Source organism: Poecilia reticulata, chromosome 23 (assembly GCF_904066995.2).
Source record: "Poecilia reticulata chromosome 23, P_reticulata-male-v2, whole genome shotgun sequence".
Lineage (NCBI taxonomy): Eukaryota > Metazoa > Chordata > Actinopteri > Cyprinodontiformes > Poeciliidae > Poecilia > Poecilia reticulata.
The window spans coordinates 13567232-13581127 of NC_088852.1; the positions used below are offsets into that span (position 1 = coordinate 13567232).

Genomic DNA, 13896 nt, shown 5'->3' on the forward strand with positions numbered 1-13896 from the left:
ATAGTTGAAACATGATAAAATGTGGAAATGTCCAAGGATTAGGAAAACCTTTTGCAAAGTTTATGGTTTAGTTTCCAAATAGTTTCTGTCCAAGGTGTGACACATGTAGAAGCATCTAATAAAAAGATATCACACTTTCAAAATATCATCTTCCGTCATTCATTTGTTCTATTTTCAAGGCGTCACATGTTCACACACAGGTCAAACGTACGCAAAAGGACAGAAATCAAGCCAGATTGTTCCAGACTTTAACATTAGAAGCCATCTTCCTTCTGTCAGGATACACACTTACTGAAGTTCACACACAGGCAATCTGCCAAGAGCTGGAACAAAACCACAACACTTCTACTGCAGGCAGAGTTACACAAACGCATCATGGCAATTAGGAGGACTGGCGCGTAGCCGATTTTAATATCTTATTTGCTTTTTACAGGAACAAATAAAAGGCCACAAATCTGTTCCCAAGTGCTTTATTTGCACTTAGAAAAATTAAAAAAGATCATTAAAGCAGGCAGCAGTTTCTCTGTAACTTAGTGAGCCCATTTAACAATACTTTATACAGTCTTAAAAAATTCTCTTTAATGAAAAACGGCTGGAGAACGTAACTAAAGCTTACATGTTGTCACAGCGCACTATATTAATCATTTCTATTAGGAGAGGAAGGAAAACAGACAAATTATGGGCAGTACAGTCCATAATAAGAAAATAACACTGCAGCTTATGCAGCCCTTCGTGTCTCCGGCTCTGTCCACACTGCCGGGAGGTAAAGGGGCTGCTTGTGCGATCTGTCTCCGAACAGCAGAAGCAGTCTGAACAGCAGACGCCCAGACAGGCAGGCGAACGGTCTGCCACCATGTTCACCAGGCAGAACATCTGCATCTGCCAATGGCGGACACACCGCCGCGCCAACTGGCTTTATATCCTCCTCTAGACAAATATGGCGTTTGGAAAATGTTCCGTCTGGTGACACAGCAACTCCTGCAGTCACGCTAGGATACGTTTTGAGATTAAATCAAGCTGCTGGTTAAAACACACGATAACTGATCAAAAGGAGGCAGGAAGATGGGAGTCATTTAAGAGGTATGCTACCTTAAACCATGTTTTTTTTTTTTTAGATTAATATAAACTAAAAATAATTAGTAGGAGGAAATACACAGATGGGTTATTAAGGCATATGCTGCTTCCTTTATCTCGCTGGTGAAGTGCAGATATATGAGCAGGACTTTACTTTTTCTTTTTCATTTATTTCCATTAGTATGTTTTATTATGTTTCTGCAGGTTGAAATCAGGTTGGATATCAGTTTGCCTCAGGCACAGGATTCATTAAAGCAGGTTTCACCAACTCCAATTTTAAGACTTTTTTAAGCCCCTTATGAAAGGAATTTAAGTTCCATTTCTCCACAAACATGTACAAACTTCATCCAGCCAAATGTCGATAAATTTGCACTTACCCAAGATAGCTGCAAAAAAAAGCTAGCTAGCTAGCATGGGTATGTTAGCATTATATTAGATACATGCATCTAAGACTTTCTAAGGATGCTTTAAATGCTGGAAAAACAAAAATGTTTACCCCTTTTAAAGTGGGCATTTGTATCATCTATTCGTTCATTTATGTATTAGTTTGTTAACAAATATGTATATTTAAGTTCTAACTTTACTGTCCAAATCATTTCAAACAGGTGAGTGTGGGAAAAAAAGAACCCTTTTGTAGATTGAGTGTGTTGTTCCTCACCTCTAGGTGACCCAATCGGAGCTTCACTGTGGGATTTCACCAGACGGCTATCAGCGTAAGGGCTGCTCTGAGAGGCAAATGATGCATCTGGGCTGATTGCCTCCACTTCCTCCACTCTGAGATACTCATCTTCCTCTTCCTCCTCCAACTCCTCCGCCGCCACTTCCTCCTGTGCGTCTTCCTCTCCCTGACCCGGCTCCGTCGTTTCGTCTTGCCTCTGTCTCTCCTGCTGCTTGCTGTGATTCTCAATCACCTGTGCGGAGAACAGGAAAGCAACGAGCAACGCTGAAGAGCGTCCGGGTTTGGAGCAAAAAAAGCAAAGAAATAAAAGCACTTTGGAAAGACTTTTAAATATGTTTTAAGACTCTAATAAATGAAAGACCTGTACTACAACGGAAATGTACAAAAGAATGAACTACTTGTGAGATCAGCAATAGATATTGGCCCTTTTTCCTTTTTCCCTTCACAGTAACAACTTTGTTTAAATAAAATTCTTCAATATTTAAGACTGGTGCCAGACCTCAACTATCTCCTTTTTTTGAACAATAATATCGTTTACAAAAGTTAAGACTTCATAATTCATTTTATGTGACGTTTCTGTTGTTGTGTGTATTTATTTTGGATATTTAAGATGTCTTCCAGTTCCAGTGCTAAATGTTCATTAGAATTGAAAGTTTATTGATCTATGAGAATTATGCCATTACAATAATGTTACTTGAAAATGGTCTCAAAACAACACTACCGTTTATCGCAATAACACAATTTATCGTCCAGTAAAATTTGTTATCAGCAGCTAGTTAGAGTTAGTTAAAGGTAGCTTCAGCCATCGTGAGTACAGAAGTCGTCTGCAGGCGACTCAACCTTTTGCCTGATGGAAAGTCTTATTTTGGGTTTTATTGGCGCTATTAAATACTGCTGTCAGGTCAAATATAAGACCTGTGATTAATGTATTTAAGGCCACTTTTTATTTAATTTAAGACAATTTATTACTTTATTACGTTTTAAGGAGATGCAGACACCCTATTGGATCTCAGTGGTTGTTTTAAGAATCTGTAAACAGTCAAATCCTCTACACCTGATCAAAACCATCAAACTAAACCAAAGTATCTGGTTCAAGCGGGAAAACATCTAGTGAACGCCGACCAACCTTATTTGCCGTCTCCATGACAACCTCGATGTTGAGGTTCTGTGCAGCCATGGCCAGCAGCTCGTCGTCATCGTCGCCGACGTCCCAGGCGTCGCTGGTGATGCTCTCGAACTCCTGGAAGGTGGTGGCTTTCTTTGGCTTGCCTGGCGTGGCCGGAGGGGGTTTGTTTCCTGCTTTGATTAGACTGCAAGACACACAAGGGTGGACAAGTGGGTGATGATTTGGCAAGAAGTTGGGAGAGAGAGAGAGAAAAAAAGAAAACAAATGGGATGTTATACGAGGAGGCAATGGAAGAGCTAAATTAGAACTACAGAAGTTAATAAATGCAGAAATGTATATTTTAGGATCTAAACTGCTGTTAATGTTTGCAGTTGAACTTGCTTTAGTAGCACACGTTTGTGTTTTTACTTCCATAAAAGTCCAAACTCAGTAGGAAATTAAATGTAGGTCAAGCTTATTTCCTGTCTGTTTTAGTTCCTGATTTTATTACAATTGTGCAACAATGATACCACTCCTACACTTTTTTTAAACAAATGTAAAAAAAAAAAAAAACATCCTCCTTTGTGAGACAGCAAGGAAAACAGATCATAAAAAAGCAAACAACTTTTTATATCACTGAGAGCTGCGCAACAGCAGCAGGAGTGTAAATCATACACTCATGCTCATCATTTAATTATAAACCACAAATGACATTAAGTTCTATAATTTAAACCTTATTATGACGCTGTAATAACAAATTTGCCCAATCTTATTAGTCCTTGCAGTTAATAGACATAAAACCCAGTAAATCCTGCGGATCAGAACATTTCTATAACAACAACCATTCACTATTCTGTGATCATTTCAGCCTTGGTGTTTGAACAGAACGTAAGCCGATAACAACAAATAAGGGATGACACATGAATGTCATTGGAGACTGAACAATGAGCTACGCTATCACAAAGCTAATGAAGATCATGTAATACTGATCAAACATTTCGTGCTAATTAACTGCACAGACATGCCATTGAATTTATTATGTTTTGAACCGGGACTCTATATCCATCAGAACATCCTTATTTGCAGAGTGTTTGGTTTGTACAGACAATTGTTTGTAACGTTGGTAAAATAAATCATTTTTATTTATTTGTGGGAAGCCAAAAATGTGTTCAGAAGTGCTACGATTTTGACTAAAGAATTATTCTTCTACACTCTGCTATTGAAGGTATTGGTTTCTGATATTTCGACTGCTTTCTACTCAATGTCACATTTGTTTTTCAAATTGCATTTTGCATGCATGGGTAATAGGTTGTTTTGATTTTCAGTTCCTTAAACAGCAGCATTAATCCAGGCATAGTTTGATGATATTTTAAAAATCACTTCTTCATTCGTAGCGCACAACGCCTGGCTTGAGGCACAAAGGCCAAAACAAACCAAAAATGAAACCTGTGTACAGTTCACACTTCCTAGGGGAATTACTTTAGAATATTTCATATTTTTGATTGAATTCAGCCTTCTTGTTCAGATTATTAAGTGTAAAAAAAAAAAAAAAAAAGTAGAATAATCATTTAAAAAATTGCGAATGACAGAAAACGAAGAAAATGCAGCTTAAACTCAATGATGATTGAAAATGTGAAGCAGGGAATACCAAACTGTGGCTTCAACATAAAACAAAAGTTCATAAGGAAGAACATTATGGGGGGTTTCCCACTTGGGAGAGAAACAAACATGGAGACATAACTTTAACTCCACCAGCCATCAGGCAAGCATCGTTTCTCCTCTGGTTCCGACCAGCGTTGTTGCTCTGATGCAAATAAGCGTCTGCACTCGTGTTTCTCTCAGACGCAAAAAAAAAAGCCCAGGCAGCTGCGTAGCACCTGCTGTAAAACAGCAGCAGTGAATGGAAGCAGCAGGAAATCTCACTTTTCAATGTGAGCATGAGTCCAACTGAATTCTATATTAATATTAGAAATATATGAAGATATATTACAATAAATTAATTGTACTCTGCAGTTCAGCACGACGCCATCTGTATATGGAGTCGTGCTCCAAAGGTCTTTGTGTTATTGGAGTGTTAAAATATTTATTTCCATTAGAAAAAAAAAAACAAAAAAAAAAACGAGGAGGAGAAAAAAAAAACTAGAGTCCATCTTTGATTAGTTTCTGTTTTGAGTTTTCTGCCTCTAAAATATGACAAACATTTTCAGCCTGGCCAAAAATACATGGAGTGGCAAATATTCAAAGGTTACAATCATATTTATGTAATTGAAATATAATGCAGTGACGCCGCTATCCATACACTGAACATTAATTCTTATGCTCTTAAACTTAAAACATTGAAGCTAAAAAGTGCATCACCAGCATTGAATGGCAAATGGTAAACATTTTTTACTCCATTCCATACTTTAAGTAGCTGCAGAAAAAAGGTACAATGAAAACAATCATCTCAAAAGAGATTTAATTAAACTCAACCTTTCACTTGGGAGGATGGTGTGAAGGGAAGAATGTGCTCTGACTTCTTACAAAGACGACAATTATCATAATAAAGAACAAAAAGAAATGCACCCACACCGACTTGCTTTCACCGTAATTGGAGGAAAAAGTGTGAACCTACACAATGACATAAAAAATGAAAACAAATTAAACCCAACTCCTCTGTGGAAATCTACATGATTAAACATCAATGAGAAGACGATTATAATTACTGAATAATTGACTGTTTTTACTTGGTCGTTGCCAGGGGTTTTGTGTCTGTCGGTCATTGAGAATAAACATTTAATCGCTTCCGTTTTTCCGTTATCGTATGACTTTTTGCTATGTTAGTAATTCAATTTGATTCGGTAGCAAAAAGGAGCGACTTCAAAGCCATTCCTAATTTCAGTTTTTAGTTACTCTTGCTGAATTTGTGACTTAATACAAACAAAGACTCAGTAACGATACAAAATCCATATCGCACTTACAGTAAACTGTGATATGAACCTGTAGCATCACAACTACATATTTTTAAAATAACACCATTACTGGAGCACAGTGTAGTCAAAGGTTCGTGGATAAAAACTGTCAGAATTTCACTTTTTGTCATTAACTACCCGAAAAATACAGCCCAGGAACGAAGCATATTTGTGTAATAAAATGGCCTAGTCAAAGTTCAGACCTTAATCTGATTATCTGCAAGAGTTTGTGCAAATACTTGAAAAGTGTTGTTAATGAATGCTCTACAGCCAATCAGTCTGATTTCATTAAATGACTTTTTTTTTTTTCAAATAATTGTTAACATTTTTCAAGCTTGTCTTTACATATCCTAATTGTATTTCCTTATTACAGCACAATAGAAATTAGAAAAAAAACATAAACAAAATAAAACACAATTTTGTGAAAGAAAAAAAAAAGAATTTAAGGTTGTTACAATGATATAAGCCATGCAAAAGTAGTACATGATTTTAAATTACAGAATATAATCAATTTAAAGTTTCTAGAAGTGCAAACAGTATTCTATATTTTTTGATGAAAGGAAAAGAAAAAAGATAAAGATTATTTATCCGGCTGCAGTTGTTGTTAAAAATAAATCCACATTAGACTGATATTTTTTGACTATAAAATGTATAATGTGTTATTTGCAAATATGAATACAAACATTCAAGGGGTCAGCAAAACCAGTTTGAAAAGATAAGTTGGCATCAAAAACAAAAAAAATCTATAAATCAAAGCTTTAGGAAATATATACATGACAACATCATATGCTAGAATGCTTTAATATTTATTACTTCCATGTAATAAATATGTCTGGGAAGGTAAGCTATATGCATAACAGTTACACACTCCCACCAATGTCTGTCAGAGATTATGTAGCATCTTGTTTTCACTTAACATGACTAAATCTTGTTGTGTGCCAAACATAATTATGAAATGCTTTGTTCTTTAGAAACAAGATTTTCTTGTAGAGTTGGTTCCAGTGAGACTTCAGAGCAATTTCTAAGCAATAGGGCACCAGGGCTATCCTGCAGGACCCGACGTATGACATTCCTAACATGTATTAAAGTCTTGCCCATGTCATCCCAGTTTTTGTTTATGTCAACTGGTTCAACAAACCATTTCACATTCTTGACTTGGGCGTGGCTGCCATCATTTTCAGCAATGTCATCAAGAGGCTGAAGTGGCTTCTGTCAATTGGATCCCAGTAAGATCAAACATATTTTGGAATGGGAAAACAATCTAAAAACCAAGGAGGTCCGTTTTGAAGTAATTGGACATTATCTACTTATTGAATACTGATTGGAAATCTGGTTGTGAAACTTGGATAATATCTAGGAACAGGAAGCCATTCTGAGATCATTTGGTTTATCTGTGCTAAATGAGGATCAGAGCCATTATCAATAAAAATAGGTTGCACAATATATTGGGGAAAAAAAACACAAATTCAAATATACAAGAGATTTATATACTTATTTCTGCAAGACTTATTTAACTCAATTCATCTAAATACGTAACGAAATGAACTGATATACAATGGTTAATAGGTAAGAAATTGCCTCCTTTTCGGTATGAAATGGTAGTCCATTAGGAGTAATGGAGCAAAACATAACACACACCTCAAACCCATTTATTAATTCAAACATTGGTGAGTTCCCCTGCTGTGCTTTAGTGTACATAAAAAAAGAAAAAAGCGGAAAAGACTCAATAAAATTTGTATAAAACCTGGAACAAAAAAAAAAACAAACAAACATATGTGTTGTAAATCAAACTGTGATTAAGAGCATAGCAACACAGGTAAACAGTGGGGCAAAAGCTGCACCTTGTCCTCAAATACTGTAGTAAACTTGTAAGATTACATCTGAAAACTTCTGAGGAAAAAAAATGAACATGTAAAAGTTTGCATTTGTTAACAATCTCACTTGTATCCGAGAATCTGGAGAACACAGTGAACTACCCGCAAAGCAAAAAGTCTTCACTGGTTTCTGTGTGGATCTAGCTAGAAGTGTTTCTCTCAAGATTTATAACAGAGGCTCTTGTACTTCCACTTCCTCCTTTTCATGTGGTTTTGTTCGGTTATTTATTTTGTAATGGAGTGGTCGCAACAGAATGGACTCCAGTTTGCTGACTCTACAGAGCCGATCAGTCTCACTCCAAAATGTGTACACTTTAGAAATAGTGGCCATGAAATACATCTATCTAATACAAAGTGGAGATGCAAACCAGACAGGTCCCAGTCTATTAAAAGAGTGTTAAATATTAAAAATGTGTTTGATTTTGTTTCATTTTTACCCACTTCTTCAGCTTGGAAGGTAAAGTTTTGAAATCTGAAATCAGATTTATTCCAGATGAGGTTTACTTTGATGGACAATGCTAACAGACCAAAACTTGCTCTTTGATTGGATGTTTTAGCTACAATGTTCACCCTGCCTTGGAGACATTGTAGCTTTTCTTATTTGAACATTTAAAGAATAATTTTGGTAAAATAAAACCCCTAAAAACTTTCAACACACCGCAAGAATGAGTTTTACAAACATGAAGCAAATAATTTGGGAGAAAGAGAAAACAGAATATCACACGCTTTAAACCTGTTACAAACTTAAAGGGTCAAATATAAACAAAAACATATTTTAGTCATTTCCAGAAACACCTTGACTGTCCAATTGATAATGTATATATAATCCTAAAAGTTCATTGGCTAAGGGGGATGAGGGCCACCAAAGCCTAGATTTATCTAGAAAATGGAAGATGACAAACATTATAAAGAGCCTTAACAACTCCAAAAAGATTGTTACGCGTTTTTCTAGCACTGATGAAAGAATCTGAACTCACTTGGCATGAAGAAGCGGGTCAAAAGGTGGATGCTGTGCGCCGTAAACATGCTGAATACTGAGGAAGTAAAGCAGAGAGAGAGAAAAGGAAATGAATGGACTCATCCGTTCAGGCTAAATATGCTTCCTTCAATCTGTGCAAAGGATACGTTTTCAATTTATGGAGACGAAAACTACTATAAGAATGCACCTTTCAATAATTCAGTCAGTGACTGTAGCAACAAATACAACTTTAAACCTACTTCGGGGAGATTTAAAAGGTGCTAGCCTATGTTAGCATCGCAGCTCTTTGACAGCTGTACGCAGGAAGATATAAACGGTACAGAATGCAATAGTGTAACATGAGCAGTGCCACGTCAGTTTAGTCAAAACTGGTCAACTTTGTGCACAACGTTATGGCTCTCAGTTAAAGTGAAAGCTGCGTGTGAAGCTCCACTAAGAGAAGCTAACTCTGCTAAGCTAGCCAGCAGAAGGGGGAACACGTCACTTACCTGCCAGGAACCTTGGCTGCGTTTCTTTTCCAGAACTGTTTCTTGTTCCCGTCGCTCGACATTTTCCGCCGACAATCCAATAAGTCTCGAGCTCAGGCTCCCTGACCCTGTCCTCGTCTCAGAAACGCTTAATTTCTCTGTATTTACTCCAGCTCTCCTCCTCCAAAACTCAGAAAGCTGCCATGTTGGTACTACCGCATTGGCGAGTAAGCGCGACGGCGATTGGCTGGAGCGACGCTTTCGTTTGGTTAGCCAATCACAAGTGAGTTCGCCTGTTTAATGATTTCAATGGACTGTTGACGTCATGTTTACTAAAACTACAGGCTGGGTCTCGATTAGGAGACCACCCATAAATATATCTGTGGAGAAAACCAGCGTGAGGACCAGCGTGTCCTTAAAAAAAAAATCACCTGTAAATGTTTTATTGTTGCTGAAGAGCTTAGTAGTTAAGAATAGGCTCATTAGTCTGAATGTTGTAAAAAAAAAAAAAAAAAAAAAAAAAATTAGGACCCTTAATTAACTGGAAACAGTTTTGTGCTTTTTTGTCACCAACCAAACTAAGTACATCTTTACTGACTTTTCTAACTCCAATTAAAGATAATTAAATTATCAAATACGAATATAAAGTTTGTTCGAAGCATAGACAAGAGCAAGAATAACTGATCATTTGTTCTTGCTTATAGACATTTATATATGTGTTTAAATATAAACAAAAAAATCCTTTAAGTCACTACTACATGTCAGTTTCCTAACATTGACAATTTGATAGAGGATGGATATGTGGAAAAATAAGAGCACTCACTTTGTGCTACATTACTGTGATGCTTGCGAAAGCTGCAAGTATGCTTTTGCAGCATTACTTTAATTTTTAAACTAAGAGTGAACATGTTGGATTTGATATTGTTTTACAGTTATTTAATATATTATGCACTGTTTTGATTTATATGTCAAACTGTGCAAGAATGGGATGAAATTTCCAAGAATTGTATCCCATGAAAACACATCAGCTTCTAGATGCTGGTAAAAAAAAAAAAAAAAAGTGTGTTCAGTGTGGATTTAGAATTTTCTCCTACCACTTCTCATTAAGAACTAAAAATTCAACGTGGCTTTCATCTGGGCAGATCACATTCTTCCACATGTTTCTGTGTCCTCTTATGGCTTATGGAAAATTCCAGACTTCACTTCTTACTGCTTTTTTCCCCTCCCAACAATGGCTGAATTCTTTCTCTTTGCGTAACCTTCAAAGTTGTATTGCCTAATCTGCTTTAAAACTTCTTTAAAACTTTTTTACTTGGCCATACGGGGTGCTTCCAGGACTTAATCACGCTATTTGTTCAATAATGTTCTGCAAACCTGTGAGGCCTTTAAGAAACAACCGAATTTGTAGACAAGACAGAAAAAAAGGACTTCTGAAGGAAGTTTTACTCTGGCTTTTATTTGGGGTGTCAGAATAAATGTTTTTTCTCACTAACAAAATCTACTTATGAAGGGTTTCGTACACTTTTAGAGCAAATCTGTTAACACAAATGGTGTCAAAATCCAACACAATAATGTATCTATATAAGAATGACATACTGTGTAAAATTTGGACACATTTTCTGTTCTAACAAATCAACAAAAGTTGATGTTAAAATTATTTAATACAAAAATGGTGCTTGTTTACAAAATTGTGTTAAATAATTTTAGTGCATCAGCCCCACAGATGGAAAAAAAAACTAGCTTACGCTCAATCTGGTGCAAAGTATGTTTGAGTAACCCGTTTTGAAACTGCACATTATCTCTGTTAAACTAATAAAACAAAAGAAGAAAAAACAGTGGTGGACGCTTTAATTTACAGTTTTTCCTGTGGAAAGTTCCAGAAATGCAGACATCTAAGGAGTAACGTGATTGGTCAATGGTCTAGCTAGCACATAATTTGTGTGTCCTGACCTTGAAATAAGACAACACAAAAAGAAAACTAAACCAGATGTGTACTTGATAACACAAAAAAATTGTTGTAAATCAACACATTCTTTTAAGAGAGTAGTTGTAACAAGACAAAATATAAATTATTTGCAAGGCAACTTTATATTCATGTCGTGAAAAGTGATCATAATAGAAAGCGGACCGCTTTTTTTTATTTATTTATTTTTGTCACGGCGTAGTGAGTCATCTCTCCGCAACGATCTTTGTTGACGTCTGTCTGATAATAGGCTACTACGCAACCGGAGTCGCCAAAGAACACAGACGCTGGACGCTCTTCGTTACGCAGGTCGTAACAAAGTTGGAATGAGCGTGTTTTTTATTTTGTTACTGCGACAACTAATGACACCATGGAGAACCAAGACAAAATAATTTGCTCGGAGCTTTTTCAGAAGCAGAGGAAGGTAGAAGTTGTTCTCTATCCGGCTGTTCTTGCGTGGAAGGAAATTGAGAAAAGCAGTAAACGGAGCTCTGGGACCTCTGAATCAGGTAAGGCAAACACAAGGACATGACTGGAGAAACAGAATTATGTCAACTTGTATTTGTTCTGTGAAATTAAACTACAGCTTTTCGTCTTTCTAAATGGCAAACTGCTGTTTGCAAAGCTGCATTTCCCCTCACTTGGTTGACCTTCATTTTCTGTTCCTCTAACAGAATAAAAAGTATTTTTGCTTCCTATCTGGTTCACACACATGTAGAGTGAGAAAGAGTCGGGTCATATAACTGTTGTAATGAGAGCTTGTTATAACTGTCAGGACAGGCCACAGGTCTTTACAAGAAACTAGGTCTCTCTGCCATTCATTAACTCATTCATAAAAAGTGTGATTTTAAACCCCTCCAATATATATTATATATATATTTATTTATTTTTAATTTTTTTAAGTAGATAATATAAAGATTTCTCATGCACGTTCCGACATCAGGTTCCAGATTTTGGACCACAAGTGACACAATTCAAATCTTAAGCTGTTGGTTAAATATTTGTGATAATGTGATAAATTAAATCAGAAAAGCTTAGATTTGAAAAGTATTTTATTTCAGGAAATAAAATAGCATTGCAGTAATAAACCCTGTGTAATAATTTCATCTTTTTTCTTGTTTCCAGTGTTGTTTTTTACATCCATCTTTAGTCAGTGAACTCCTTGTCATCACCCTAATCTTTAGCTCTTCCTACAGATTCACATCCAATTCAAGTGTTAGTATTACTTTCCAGTCAGAAGAAACATGCTGGTACCTTAAATTTAATATTGCCAGTCGTATAGATAATTTTGTGGCTAACTGTACAGCACAGGAATAAATAATGTCTAAATAATTTACTACATGATTAAATATGTGTTGATGCACATCTTGAATTTTGAAACCTTACTCATCAAAGTCAGTAGGCAGGGCTAACAGTGATAGCCACAAGGTGATTGCTGCTCAGGATGTTCAACCAGATGTTTGTTACCATTTTTGATGGGTCAGGGTACCTGTATTGGTAATTTAATGATTAATTTAAGTGGAGGAAATGTGAAATAATAATGATAATAAAATAATAATAATAATAATAATAATAATAATAATAAAAAGTTACTACAAACCACTTTGAGGAAGAAAAATCTACAAGATACGCTTTGTGTTTGTTTGTGACGATGACATCACCAGAGGGAAAATAATCCAGCCTATCAGATTTGAAGAAATTTGATTCAGAACATGTGAACAACAAGTTTAAAATGTCAAAGTAACTAATCAGTTGCCGAGTCCCTTTTGTGATGTCATCAATACTTTGTTTTTGAGAGGGTACGTTTTTATTTTCAGTAACATTTAACATCTGAATAAAAAAAAAATAAAAAAAAAGGTAAACTAACCACGGCGTGTTGTTGTGTAAGTTAATTTGATTGATTTTTCCAAAAGAAGAAAAAAAAAGGTTGGTAACTTTAAACTTAAATATGTACAAAAATACCAAAAAAAAAAGAGTTTTGGTAGATTTTCTTTTAGCATATTTTTGGGCAAATAACAAAACTTAATTGTTTTAATAGCAAGCTGCTGTTTCCCACTCTGCGCTAAACTCAGCATGCACAGGTTTAATGGTCTGATCCTTTAGTGTCTCTTTACTTTTAATGGGAATGGGAAACAGCCCCCCAAATGTTTCTGTCATTTCTATCAGGCAACTTCCACTTCATCGGGTCTTCCTATATCCCCCCGAGGCTAATGTTTGTTCACCTAAATGGCTTCCCCGCTCGGCAATTACTGTAGCATATCGAGTGGAGTGATTACAGCTGCCGCCGCACGCTTTGGTTCGAATCCAGCCATTGACCTTCCACAAAGTGGTATCAAGTGCCCTATAATAACCTGCCATAAAGACTTCCATTTATTGAGTCAGCGTTCGACGTGACTTCATCAAATCCTGCCAGTGATTGCAGGGACAAGAGCGGGTCAGTTTACACCAGAATTAGGGATCGAACACGGATGCTTCTCGGCCAATTAAAAACTTTAAACGCCACTGATAAAAAAAAACTAAAAAAAACCAGTCTCGTCTTTGCTCAAAGTCAAATAGCAAAATGATTCTCGCATTTGATTGTTTTTTTTTTGCCATTGATTAGCTTTATGTAGAATGAGAGCGTGGCAACAGGTGGATTTGTTTTTTTTATCCTGAACTCTTTGCACTTAGCCAAACAGGAGCGGCTCAGTTTTCACACACAGCAGCTTTGCATATATTAATGAGCTTCACAAACTTTCCAGTCTTCCTTCTTCCTGCAAGGCTTTGTCTGTGTTTACACTGGGGCAGTGTAGTAAACGTTCACT

At 36.2% G+C, this 13896-nt stretch overlaps 2 protein-coding genes across 6 annotated transcripts in view; one reads left to right on the forward strand and one right to left on the reverse strand.

The window, feature by feature from the left end:
- tbc1d22a (TBC1 domain family, member 22a) overlaps positions 1-9618 on the reverse strand; it is a 133010-nt gene extending 123392 nt beyond the window's left edge. The window contains exons 1-4 of one of the 3 annotated variants that reach the window (XM_008401153.3): positions 9151-9618; positions 8661-8717; positions 2880-3063; positions 1733-1985 (exon numbers count right to left, since the gene is read on the reverse strand). In XM_008401153.3, the coding sequence (XP_008399375.1) occupies positions 1733-1985; positions 2880-3063; positions 8661-8717; positions 9151-9212 (556 nt within the window). In that variant the 5' untranslated portion in view covers positions 9213-9618. The remainder of the gene's footprint in view (positions 1-1732; positions 1986-2879; positions 3064-8660; positions 8718-9150) is intronic. The other 2 variants (XM_008401152.3, XM_081604278.1) reach the window with 2 other exon arrangements.
- A 1721-nt stretch (positions 9619-11339) lies between these two features.
- Positions 11340-13896, forward strand: part of cerk (ceramide kinase) — a 41196-nt gene continuing 38639 nt past the window's right edge. For 2 of the 3 annotated variants that reach the window (XR_014086147.1, XM_008401156.3), the window contains exon 1: positions 11341-11601. Coding sequence is in view for 2 of the 3 variants with exons in the window: in XM_008401156.3 (XP_008399378.2) it covers positions 11463-11601 (139 nt within the window). In the remaining variant the exon portion in view is untranslated. Of the gene's footprint in view, positions 11602-13896 lie in introns of all 3 variants that reach the window. The other variant, XM_081604279.1, reaches the window with a different exon arrangement.